The sequence below is a fragment of the Ursus maritimus genome, unplaced genomic scaffold (assembly GCF_017311325.1).
Source record: "Ursus maritimus isolate PB19 unplaced genomic scaffold, ASM1731132v1 scaffold_26, whole genome shotgun sequence".
Lineage (NCBI taxonomy): Eukaryota > Metazoa > Chordata > Mammalia > Carnivora > Ursidae > Ursus > Ursus maritimus.
Window position 1 is genome coordinate 17,157,626 of NW_024425119.1, and position 11,933 is coordinate 17,169,558.

The following is an 11,933-nucleotide window of genomic DNA, read 5'->3' on the forward strand; positions in this document are numbered from 1 at the left end:
GTAAGATAGAGAGTTCTGTCTTGGAATGTTGAATAATTAAAAACCTTTGGGGCACCTAGAAGGAGATGACCAGTATGCAGTTGTATATTCAGACCTGAAGACTAGTAGAGAAACCAAAACTTGAAAAATAATATGCAAATTACTGGCTTGAAGGCAGGAACTGAAGCCATAGATGTAGAAGTACTGTGTGTATATGTGCAGAGGAAGTATACAAAGGAGCAAAAGATGGAACCCTGGAGAGTAGTAACATTTTAAGGTCAGTATAGAGCAAACAAAGCCAGGAAAGGCAATAGGAAGAGTGACCAAGAGGTTGGAGGAGGTGGAGAAAGGTGTGGTAATTTAGAATTCATAAAAAAGGTTTTCAAAGGGGGCACCTAGGTGACTCAGTCAGTTAAGTGTCAGACTCTTGGCTTCAGCTTAGGTCATGACCTCCAGGTCCTGAGATGGAGCCCTGTGTTGGGCTCTGTGCTCAGTGTGGAGTCTGCTTGAGATTTTCTCTCTCTCTACCCCTCCCCCTATGCTCTCTCCCTTCTCCTCCCTCTCTCTTTCTTAAATAAATAAATATTTTTTTTTTTTTAAAAAAGGTTTTCAAAGGTTTTGGAAAGGTATTAAATAGAATTAAGTCAAAAAGAAATCAATGTATTGAGAATAGAGCAGTCACTGATGGTATTTGTGAGACAGTTATCATACTGCAGTAAAGTTGGATACCACACTTCAAGATCCTAAAGAGGAAATAGAGAGAAATAAATTAAATAAATTGTGACTCTTGAAATAGGATTGATGGTAAAGGCTTTGAGGTTTGGGGTTGGTATGCTTGTTCAAATAAAAAAACTTCAAGCATGTTTACAAATTGACATGAAGGATGATGCATGAAGGGAAGATCAGAGAAAGTAGAGGGATGGCGAAGTGGCACAGTGAGGTGGTATTAATGGCCAATAGCCTGGAACAAAAGTACAAATGAGAATTTTATCCAAGGAAAGGAAGAGAGTAACTTCTTTATCTCAGGCAAGGAAAAATCTGAATATAATTATAGATAAGTATGAATATGGGAGAGAAAAATGTGGAAGTTTCAATATTGTCTATGTAGGAAGAGTCAATACTCTTCCGATACACAGAGAATGAGAATGTAGAATAGCATAAACCCAAAAGTGTATATCTTGTCTTTGTGCACTTTTAGAGAGTTTCTGGAGTTGCTTTCAAATTTCACAGGTGACAACATAAAGTTTTGAAATCAGACATATCTGACTCTGCCACTTATTATTTGAATGACCTTGGACAAACTTTCTTATCTATAAAGCAGGGGTAATAACATTATGTACCTTATAGGATAAAGTACTTATGAGAGTATTCAATAAAATTCTACCAATCATCTTTATCATTATTATCTTCTTCATCATAATTATATTAAGAGTTTAGAGTTTTCAGATTCTTTCAATGCCAAACTATAAAAATTGATAAATTCTTGGGAATAATTTTGTTTCAATTAAGCTTACATAAGTTAAATTCACGTGTTAAAATTTATATGATAAATATTTCACAATTGAATAATGACATAGCTTGCAAAGCACTTTCATAATATGTTTTATGATTTGTTCTATAAAACAACCTCTTTAATATTATTACCAACATTTAGAATTTCTCCCATTTTACTGATCCCCATTTTACAGATGAAGAAATTGAAGCCTAATTTGTCTATTCACTTACTCAGTGGGTATTTACTGATGGCTTACTCATGTAAGGCACTTCATTTGGCACTAAAGCTAGCATAATGCACAAATTTGCATCTTTTAAATATCACTCTGGCTTCTGAGTGAAGCATAAATTTGGTGAGAGAAGCAAAAGTAAATGAGGGGACAGTTAGGAAGCTATAAAATAGTCCAAGTGTCAGAGGATAAGAAGTCAGCCTTAGAAGTATGGTAGTGGTGAGGAAATAAAATGAACAGAATCAGAGCATTTAAGTAAAAGTGACAGGACTAAATGAGGAAGGGCAGCAAAAAAGGAGTGTGTCAAAGATTACTTCTAGGTTTCTGTATAATGCAAGTAAGTGGAAAATAGAAACATTCACTAAGATGGGCACTCTTGGTAACAAATAGATTTTAGAAGAAGAACCCTGCCATTCGGGTTGGGGTAGGTTGGCTTTGATGTGTGCTTGAGATGGCTGGTGATGGTTCAAGGAAGAAACCTAAGCTAGAGATCCCATTTGGAAATCATCTACAGAAAGATAGGAGTTAAGTTAAAGGTATAGATAAATTTGCTTAGAGAGAAAGTGTAAAATAGGAAAAGAAAATCCTCCATATTTAAACTCTAAATCCCTTATTCTTTTGCATAACTTCATGCTGCTTTTGCATGTAATGTTCAATCCATCCAAACACAAGATTTTTGGGGCACCTGGGTGTCTCAGTTGGTTAGGCATCTGCCTTCGGCTCAGGTCATGATCCCAGGGTCCTGAGATGGAGCCTCTCATTGGGCTCCCTGCTCAGCAAGAAGTCTGCTTTTCCCTCTTCCTCTGTCCCTACCCCCTGCTCATGCTCTCTCTCTCTCAAATAAATAAATAAAATCTTAAAACACACACACACACACACACACACACACACACACACAAAATTTCTATGTGATGCCTCCAGGATACACTTGCTTTATGTAGTGCCTTTCTAAGCTTCTCTGTACGTAAAATCAAAGTGTAATCATATAGAACAAAATAAGTAACTACTCTTTAATTATAAATAAGTCTAGTTTATACCATAAATATATAGTTAATTCTCAATTTCTATATGCAAATCCATGGCTATCCATCAAGAAATATCTCTGCACAGTTCCTGATATCTCTTTGGATCATTCTTATTCCTACTGGGTTATGACTGGGCCAATGTCCTAGTCCAATCAGAAAATTATATTTCTCACTATTATGTCTCTATTGATCATTTAGAATACCATAAAATAAATAATACATTCAAGCTCATCTTGTGGATTTCATATAAGTATATATGATAATATCTAGTTAAAAGAGAAAAGGCCTTCCTAGAAGTACTATAGAAAGCCTTATGGCCTAGTATTCTGAATGTTTGGATCCTAGTTTCAGTGCCACCAACAAATGGCCTTGGAAAAACAGCTCAAACTCTCTGACTTTTAGTTTTTTCATCTGTATTATCAGGAGATTGATCCAGGTCTCCAAGTTTCCTTGAGTTCTAATATTCTGTAATTGTGTGAAAATCCTTGAAGGAATATGAATTATTCAGTGGGTAGAGGTTTACAGTCATCTTAAAGGATCCTTATTCCCCACTTTCCCTAGAAAAAAAATTCTTCTGTCATATCTGATCATTTTTTTGTACTAGAAAAATAGCAAATATATTCATATTGACATTTTTCTTCCAAGTTGATGCTGAGTGTGTCATCAGACTCAAAACCTGCTGGAGAAACTGTTCTGCACTTCTGATAGTTTTCTAATTCTAACCTGACATTGGGGCTTTTAACTATGAATAGCCTCATGGCATTCTGCATGAATTCTTACTGTGTATTCTGAAGTCTGACATTTCTGTTACACTTAAATTTGATCTCAGATTTCTTTGCTTTTCATTTTACCCAAAGTTGCTTTTTTTAAAGGTCGACATTTGTTACATTACATTTGGCTTTTACCCATCACTTCAAAAGTTTTTTGAGTAAGATATTGACCCTGTATCATTTTTCAAACTAGAAAAAGAAGAACAAAATAGAAAAACAATGATATGGGGAGAAAATAAGAAAGGAATAGAAATGACAAAATAACAAGTCAAGTGGAAGAAGTTGAAACGTGTATTTTTCTGTTGAAATATCACTTCATGATGCCACTGGCCCTGTTGCAGGTTGTCTGGATCCTTGGTGGTATTCCTTTTGCCTCTGAGAAGAGCTATAAATGATTGAGGGAAGAGTAGAGGAAAGATGATCCCCAAATCTGACTGTTGGTCATGTGACTTCAAAGCCAATTTGTCACTGAGGGAAAAGATAAGTTGATGTGTTGCTTGTCTTCAAAACAGACCACAGGTTCTGATTCCTTAACTTATGGCCCCACAATAATAACACATGCCAAAACTATGTTCTCGCGACTAGGTTTGCAGTCCCCAAGATGCTTATAGGGGTGTTGTAAGGTCAAGACTATTTCCATAATGACTCTAATATGTCACTTGCCTCTGTCACATGTATTCATTTATGGGTGTAGAGTGTTTTCAGACATGCGGTATTGCAACAGATCTAATACAGAAACAGATACGGGAATCTAGCTGTCTTTGATTAAACCAGACATTATAGATACTTGCAAAAATCTGAAACAGTATCATTCTTCTCTCTAATATTTTCTTTGTTTTTGAAAGTGTAGCTATTTTTCATAGGAATATATTGTTTATGTTAACATGTAAAGGGGTAATTGATGTTATCTTAAATGAATTTCTTAAATGTTCTAGGTTTGTTTCTAATATGGCAATTCTTTTTTTTTTTTAAACAGGAAGACCTTTTTTTTTTCAAGATTTATTTTATTTTATTTATTTATTCGACAGAGATAGAGACAGCCAGCGAGAGAGGGAACACAAGCAGGGGAGGGGGAGTGGGAGAGGAAGAAGCAGGCTCATAGCGGGGGAGCCTGATGTGGGGCTCGATCCCACAACGCCGGGATCATGCCCTGAGCCGAAGGCAGACGCCTAACCGCTGTGCCACCCAGGCGCCCCTTAATATGGCAATTCTTGATAAATATAACTCACATAAACAAAAACTCTTTGAATCTTCCATAATTTTTAAGTGTGTTAAAAGGGTCTTGAGACCAAAAATAGGAGAACCTCTGTTGCACAGCAACCTACTGGACAGTTTCTACTTCTACATTCAGCTAAAGTGTTAATCTAAATACTTAATACTCTTCCTTTCCTGCCCAGGTAAGGATTACTATTCCATCTTAATCCTCTGGCCATAAACTTTGTGTTTACACTGTTGGCAAAAAAGAGGCGATATTTCACTAAAGTTCCTCTGAAAGTGTTTATCTTGAAGTTGCTTTCATTTTACTTAATTTTTTCACCTTTGATTTTTTTAGCCACATGTCTTAGATTTCTTTTATTAACTTTTACAATTCTAGTCTTCAAGGAGTAGTTTTTTCTTTGTGTCTAAATGAAGTCATTAGACAATGGACTATGTGCAATTTTTAAATATTTCCTTAACAATTATTGTACAGAGTTATATTTATCTTAGCTGTGGTATTATGTCCTTTTACAGATGCCAAAGACTCAATTGTTAGTTCAATTTAGAGGAAACTAAGGCCTGAATAGATAGAATCACTGCTCATGAAACTCATATAAAAACTGAATAGTAAGCCAGTCTGATGTTTTGCTTTTGACCAAAATTGGTTTTGCTCTCTATTCAGACATGCTTGGAAAGTAAATTAAATAACCTAAAGTTACTTAAATGAACAATTAAAAATTATGAAAAACGTTAAAGAAGTGATTATTTCACATGAACCCTTGTTGCACCTAATTTTAAAAATTCGTAATAAATAAAAATTCATCACCTTATATGATCTTCTCTCCAACAAGTCATAGAATTTTACCGACCTTGTATCTTTTTAATATCTCAAATCTGATAGATTGCCATTTATTACATTATAAATGATTTGTTTTCTGAATGATTATAAGAAAGCATCTTACAAGTTTAAGTAAGTGAGGACCTAGTTCGTATCAGCCTAATGAATCTTCTAATGATACTTTCGTTTCTTCCCCAGACTCAAGGTATAATGTCCATGCCTCTAGTAATTAGTAGTCCCAAGGTTAGCAGAATCACTAGAGAGTGGCTCCTGGTTTATTATTGGCAGGAATTATATGTATTTTTCAAGCAAGTCAGGTCATTGGAAAGTACAATAACCTGGCTTGTGGAAAATTCAAAATAGGTTGAGTTCTCCTGTCACATATGACATTTCAGTCTGTAAATATCACATGACATTCAGAAAATATGGGTAGCCCTCACCTCATTGAGGAATGTGTTACTGAGCCTGAAATGCCAGTAACTATATCCCAAGAGAATGTTTAAACAATTTCAGACAACATCACGGGGAAGAAATGCCAAGATTTGTGGAACATATTTGTCCATTGATCTTTGCCTGAGTTCAGGGCCCTAGAAAGGTATTAAGCAGAAATTCTCTAGAGGCAGAGATTCCTGTTTGGACCTATTATGCTAAAAGAATATTTTAAGTTAACCAAAAAAATATAATACTTGTTCTTTTACAGAAAGATGCTTATTCTTAAAGGGACATGTGATTGGGAGCTTTTTTCTAGTGCTGGTAGTGAACTTGCACGTATTCATGTATATTCATAATTAGTTAAATGAGCCTTATTTTTTAAAAATCATTATATTTTAGTAACCAATGAAACTTTCATATAGAATGTTTGAAAAGCTTTAAAGATTAAGCTTAAAAAGGAAAACTAAAATCATCCATGAAATTTTCAGATATTTGGTATTAATATTTTTAATGTTCTCATATTTTTGTCAAACTTATGGAGAAATATGCACATTTTAAGTGGTATTATACTGCATATATTTTTCATTGTATTTTCATATCACTAAATGTTCTTCCAATATTTTTAGACTGTGTGTATTCTATTATATGGTCATAGCTTATTTAACTTTTATTTTAGACATTTATGTTATTTGCAATTATATATGTCCTCACACATATCTCTGATGATCTTCTTAGGATAAATTCCCTGAAGTAAATCATTGGAATAAGGAATAATCAAATTTTAAAGATTTTTTAAAATACATGTTGCTATGTATTGCCATAATGTATGAAGGAACACATTTCCCAGGAGCTTCGCTAACACTGCCAACGTCTCTCTTAATGTGGCCAACTCTTCCTAAAATAATCAAATGAAAGTTATTTTTGGATATGCTTTGCTGTTGTTAGGCCTTAGTCACATCCCAGGATGTCATGTGGTTAGTCTCTTAGCAATTTCTCTTCCAATTTATTCCTAAACTTCATGCAAGAGTAGTGAATAAAAAGATCCATTCCTTTCCATTAACATGTAAAAATGTTCTTCCCTGCATTTCCACATATTAATGCAAATATCTAATTTTTTCTTTTGGGCTGTACAGATGTAACTAGTGTTTGTTCTCCTATTCCTGAAGGAGTCTGAAAAAGAATAATACATCCTTCTTTTTCATTACCTTCAGATTTGTTTTTCTCTCACTCTTTTGACCAAGGGAAAACAAATTTTAAAAATCTGGGATGTACATAAGTGGTATTTTTGAGTTAAATCTATTGCTACCAATGTAAATTATTTCAGAGCACAGCAAGAAATAAAATGGGCTCAATAGTATGATTTTTCTCATTATTATCATCATGATCAATGTATTGTTATTAATGACCCAATATATACGGAGCATGGTGCTAAATCCTAAGAATTAAAAAAGAAGAAGAAGAAGAGGATAGAACAATTCTTATCTTCAATTGATTTATTCACTAATTGAGGAATGATGGGACATATATAATAAAAGATAAATTCTAATAAACACTAGCATATCCTAATTGCCCAATGGAGTCAGCCAGTCAATGCCCTTGGAGTTCAGAGAAGTGATTAATAAAGATTGGGATAGTCTTTTAAAATCCTTTAAGAGGATTTGATCCACATTTTGAAGGAGGACTGAAACTTTAGCAAGAAAAGAGAAGCTGTTCCAAGTGGGGGTTACAGTGCTCACAGAGGTGAGAATGCACATGACATTTTCAGAGTAAAATAACCAGTGAGCCAAAGCAGTTTATTCAGGATTATAGTAGGAGAAAAATCTGGTGTTCATCTAGCCTTGGCTATCTAGATAAGCAGTATAGACCTAAGAGAAGTACATTGGAAATAGAAAACCATTTAGTGTTTTATGAGAAATGAATTTAGAAATAATTTAGGGAAATGTATAAGCTATTACTATGAAAAATGTTAGTACCAGCATGAGATAATTATGGCCTAGACTAGCTAGTTGCGGAAGAAACTAAAAACAGACATAATACTAGAGTACCATTAGGATAAAAAAGCCAACCGAACTTGGCAACTGATTGGATATAAAGATGAGAGACTACTAGGAACTTATTATTCTGCTGTGCTTATATCAGGGATTCATAATGAATGAGCCTGCCTTCAACCAAGTACATAATATAGAATCCCACTGAGAAGGCTGTGATAAACTCTACAGGGGGCTACCAAGTAACTGGAACAGCTTCCCAGGTAAATTGGTCCTTGAGTTTTGACTTCAAAGATGAATCGAATTTTGACAGATGGGAAAGGGTGGAAAATTCAACAAAGAGGGCAAAAGAGGGGGAAACATGACTCAAAATTTTAGACCTACATGATTGGAGAAAGATAATGCAGACCACGAGAGAAAAGTCTAGAGGTAGAGATGTTTTAGATGGGAAGATAATTCAGTTTAGACATTCTGCAAACATATACGTAGAGCATATTCACCAATCTGGAGGCATCTGGGACACATCCATGAACAAAACAGTGAAAATTTTCTGCTTTCATGGAGTTTACATTCTAGTATTTGGAAACAAATACATAATTAGCGGTGTAGTGTTCACTAAAGAGTTTTGTTTTATTGTGATGTTTGTTTCTATTTTTCTTTCTCTATTGTCATTCATATCAATAAGATAAAATAAGCACAAAAGAAAGCATGGGTGACTAGTATCTGACTTAAGTCGTCACTTAGGCAGCAAAATGTTCCAAGTAACTATTCCCTCTAAGACTTCAAACTGTCCTCAAACTGACCGTGATGTCTACAGGCTTCAGACAAATGGTTTAGTAATTGAGAGCAATAAATTAGAATCAATCACATTTAGTTAGGAGAAAGTAGTCTCAGTGTGCTAAAACAAGCTGACCTTCTTCTAGCTTTGCATTTTTATTGCACCCTTTCTGCTCTCCACCTGCGCTTGATGCTATGCTGGGATCTTCTGACCTTAGTAGTACTTCAGGAGATGTGTCTGGACTATAGTTCTTAGTAGGTCTTACTGCTAGATTGTTAAAAGGGAGAAAATTATTGGAAAAGTATTCGCAAGTCAGAAATAAGGGTTTTGAGGGACTAACTGTGGAAGTGAAATTTTTGTTGCAATTAAAGCACTCAGTTTAAGAAAAAATATGTAAAACATTACATTTAAGCACTGCATTTCAAACTGCTATGAAGGACAGTTGAGAGATACTAAGTAAAACCAGTTTTCCTTGACACCGTAACTGTATAGTATTCATTTCACCCTTCAGTAACCTGATATACTGAAGAGACTGGACATTAAAGACTCTAAAGTTTCCTGACCTCCTTAGTGTCAGGAGCCAATCTTCAGAGCTCTCACCTGATTGGTTGAAAGCATTCAGTTTGTTTCCATGCAAAAGGATTTTTTACTTTTGCTTGTTTGTTTATTTATTTCCTTGTTTTTCAATCAGTTTCAATCAGTTACTATAAGTAGTTTCTTCAAGTTTTAAATTACACATATCAATTTTTTTCCGAAAACTTGTTTTTTTAAAATTAATTGTTTTTGCCAAAGCCCCAGTTATATCTAATCATGTCAAAGCAGTATGTCAAAAGCATGTCAAAACGTTGTGGTGCCAAAAGTTATCTCTAGGCACTTCCCAGGAGCTTGGAGATAATTGAATCTAATTCTTCTGATGAACAAGATGATGGCAGCCTGTGGAGCCCATTTGAGGATTAATTGTTTTGGGGATAGATATTCAAATGCTAAATACTTTCATAAATTAAGCTCAGTAACAAACATTTATTAAGTGTCTAATGGGTGCTAAATCTTAAAACAGACATATGCAGCCCAAAAATGAATAAGACACAGTTACCCTCAAGACCTTCATATCCTAGTAAGATTTAGTCTTATTAAATTATTTTTGTTTATTAGATTTCTGGTTTTTCATTATCATCTGGCCAAAACTCATTTAAATATGTTATATCCCATTTTTAATCATATAAACAATCAGGTCTCCAGCTGGTAATAATTTACTTAACAAATGCATGGCTAAATAATAAGTGAAAATTTTCATACACTTTAGAAAAGATTTTAGATATCCTACAGTCTTTTATAGACAAGGAAGCTGGCAGTTTTTCTGACTTAAACTCAAGTTTCCAAAATCTAGTTGAAAAGACTTTTTATTGCAGTCCACATTGGAGTACAGAATGAGAGAGTAATAATTTGGTGCTGATAATCTTCTTAACTGGTTGTGAGATTATGATTTTATCTTATGTGCTGGGGGTGGAATTCGTTCTCTCTTCTCCCTGGTATTTCTCATGGATTACACCATACCATTGGTAGCTTAATAGATATATTTACTTTGTATTAGTTTTCCAGATCAAGAAATTCGTAAAGTGGCAGTTCAACAATTAGACAACCTCTTGAATGATGAACTACTGGAATATCTCCCGCAACTAGTTCAGGTAAGAACAGCAGAGTTTCCAAAGGATTCTAGGATTTTAACTAATAGTCCTCTAAAAAAAGTTTCCAATAAGTCAACAGTAGACTACATAAAAGTGGTATTGTAATTTGGCAAGCCAGGGACTAAATTATAGCTCATGTGTCAACATGGGTAACATAGACATTCTTTAGCCCAAACTGGTAGTTACAAAAAAGGTCTATAAGAACCAAAGGGGACATTTAAAAAAAATATTATTATTTAGAACTGGGGGAAAAAATAGAAACACTGATGGTGAAATCTTTTCATCTAACTGTGTAGAACAATTAAAAATAAAATGAATGATATTTAGAAAATAGTCTTTTGCTAGGCAGCTCCTCATAACATGTTTCTTGCCTTTCCCTTAGAATATTCTAACATTGATTGTAAATTTATAAAAGTGGTTTTATAAGATAATACCTGAATTTTGCCAAAATACTGCATTTTAGCCATAACATTAAATATCACAATGTTGGAGTAATTTTAGAAAATAATATGGCCAAATAAATGAAATATAGAAATATGAGCAAAGACTGATTTAGTCTGAATATTTTGAAATATAAACAACCATACATCTTGCTAATGACCATGTAAATGATTGAGTATCCGAACTACAAATAATATTGTTTTCCCAAGTTGACAAATGTAATGAGGGCTGAATAGTAGTTCTAATATAGTGGTCTTTATGTTTTTCGGTTTTTGTTTTGTTTTTTAACTCTGATGTTTTCTTATCTGAAAGGTCAGGTTGTAATTACAAGCTATTTTAAATGCCAAGTGCCTCAGTTTTTGAACATTTAAGACAGAGAACTTTTTTTTTTTAAGATTTTATTTATTTGAGAGAATGAGAGAGCACAAGCAGGGTGGAGGGGGAAGAGGGAAGAGGGAGAAGCAGACTCCCTGCTGAGCACAGAGCCTGATGTGGGGCTTGATTCCAGGACCCTGAGATCATGACCTGAGCTGAAGTGAGACAATTAACCGCTTAACCAACTGAGCTACCCAAGTGCCCCTAGGACAGAGAACCCCTATCAATGACTGAAATACCATATTGCTTTGCACATGGTTTGCCCAAGGACTCCTAAAGCGAAAGCTAGCTTAAAATAGCTATACCATATAGTTACTTCTACCGATTTTTATAGTTGTGATTTTTCTATACTTATCAGGATAGTGTAGTGAAAATAAAAATTAATCAGACTTGTAGGAACACTGTTCATCTCATTATTCATGAGTATTGGCAGCATGCTCTATCTAACCTAAATCAAAAAAGTAAGTTTTTACAAAACTTTATATATACTAAACCCATTTGAAAATGGCAGTCTGGAATAAATAAGCAATACACTTGGCACCAGGAATATCGCTGAGAGCCATATACCTGCAAATCCAAATTCATATGACAAGGTGGACACAGAACCCAACATAACAGATACACAGATGTAAAATTAGGAAGTGCTGCAACAACTCCCTAATTAAAAATGAAGATTATAAAGTGTTTTGAGATGGAAAGAA

At 34.4% G+C, this 11,933-nt stretch overlaps 1 protein-coding gene across 2 annotated transcripts in view; it reads left to right on the forward strand.

Moving 5' to 3' along the window:
* Nucleotides 1–11,933, forward strand: part of PIK3C2G (phosphatidylinositol-4-phosphate 3-kinase catalytic subunit type 2 gamma) — a 318,577-nt gene that overhangs the window by 116,515 nt on the left and 190,129 nt on the right. For both annotated transcript variants that reach the window (XM_008707062.1, XM_008707063.1), the window contains one exon: nt 10,323–10,416. In XM_008707062.1, coding sequence (XP_008705284.1) covers nt 10,323–10,416 — 94 coding nt within the window. The remainder of the gene's footprint in view (nt 1–10,322; nt 10,417–11,933) is intronic.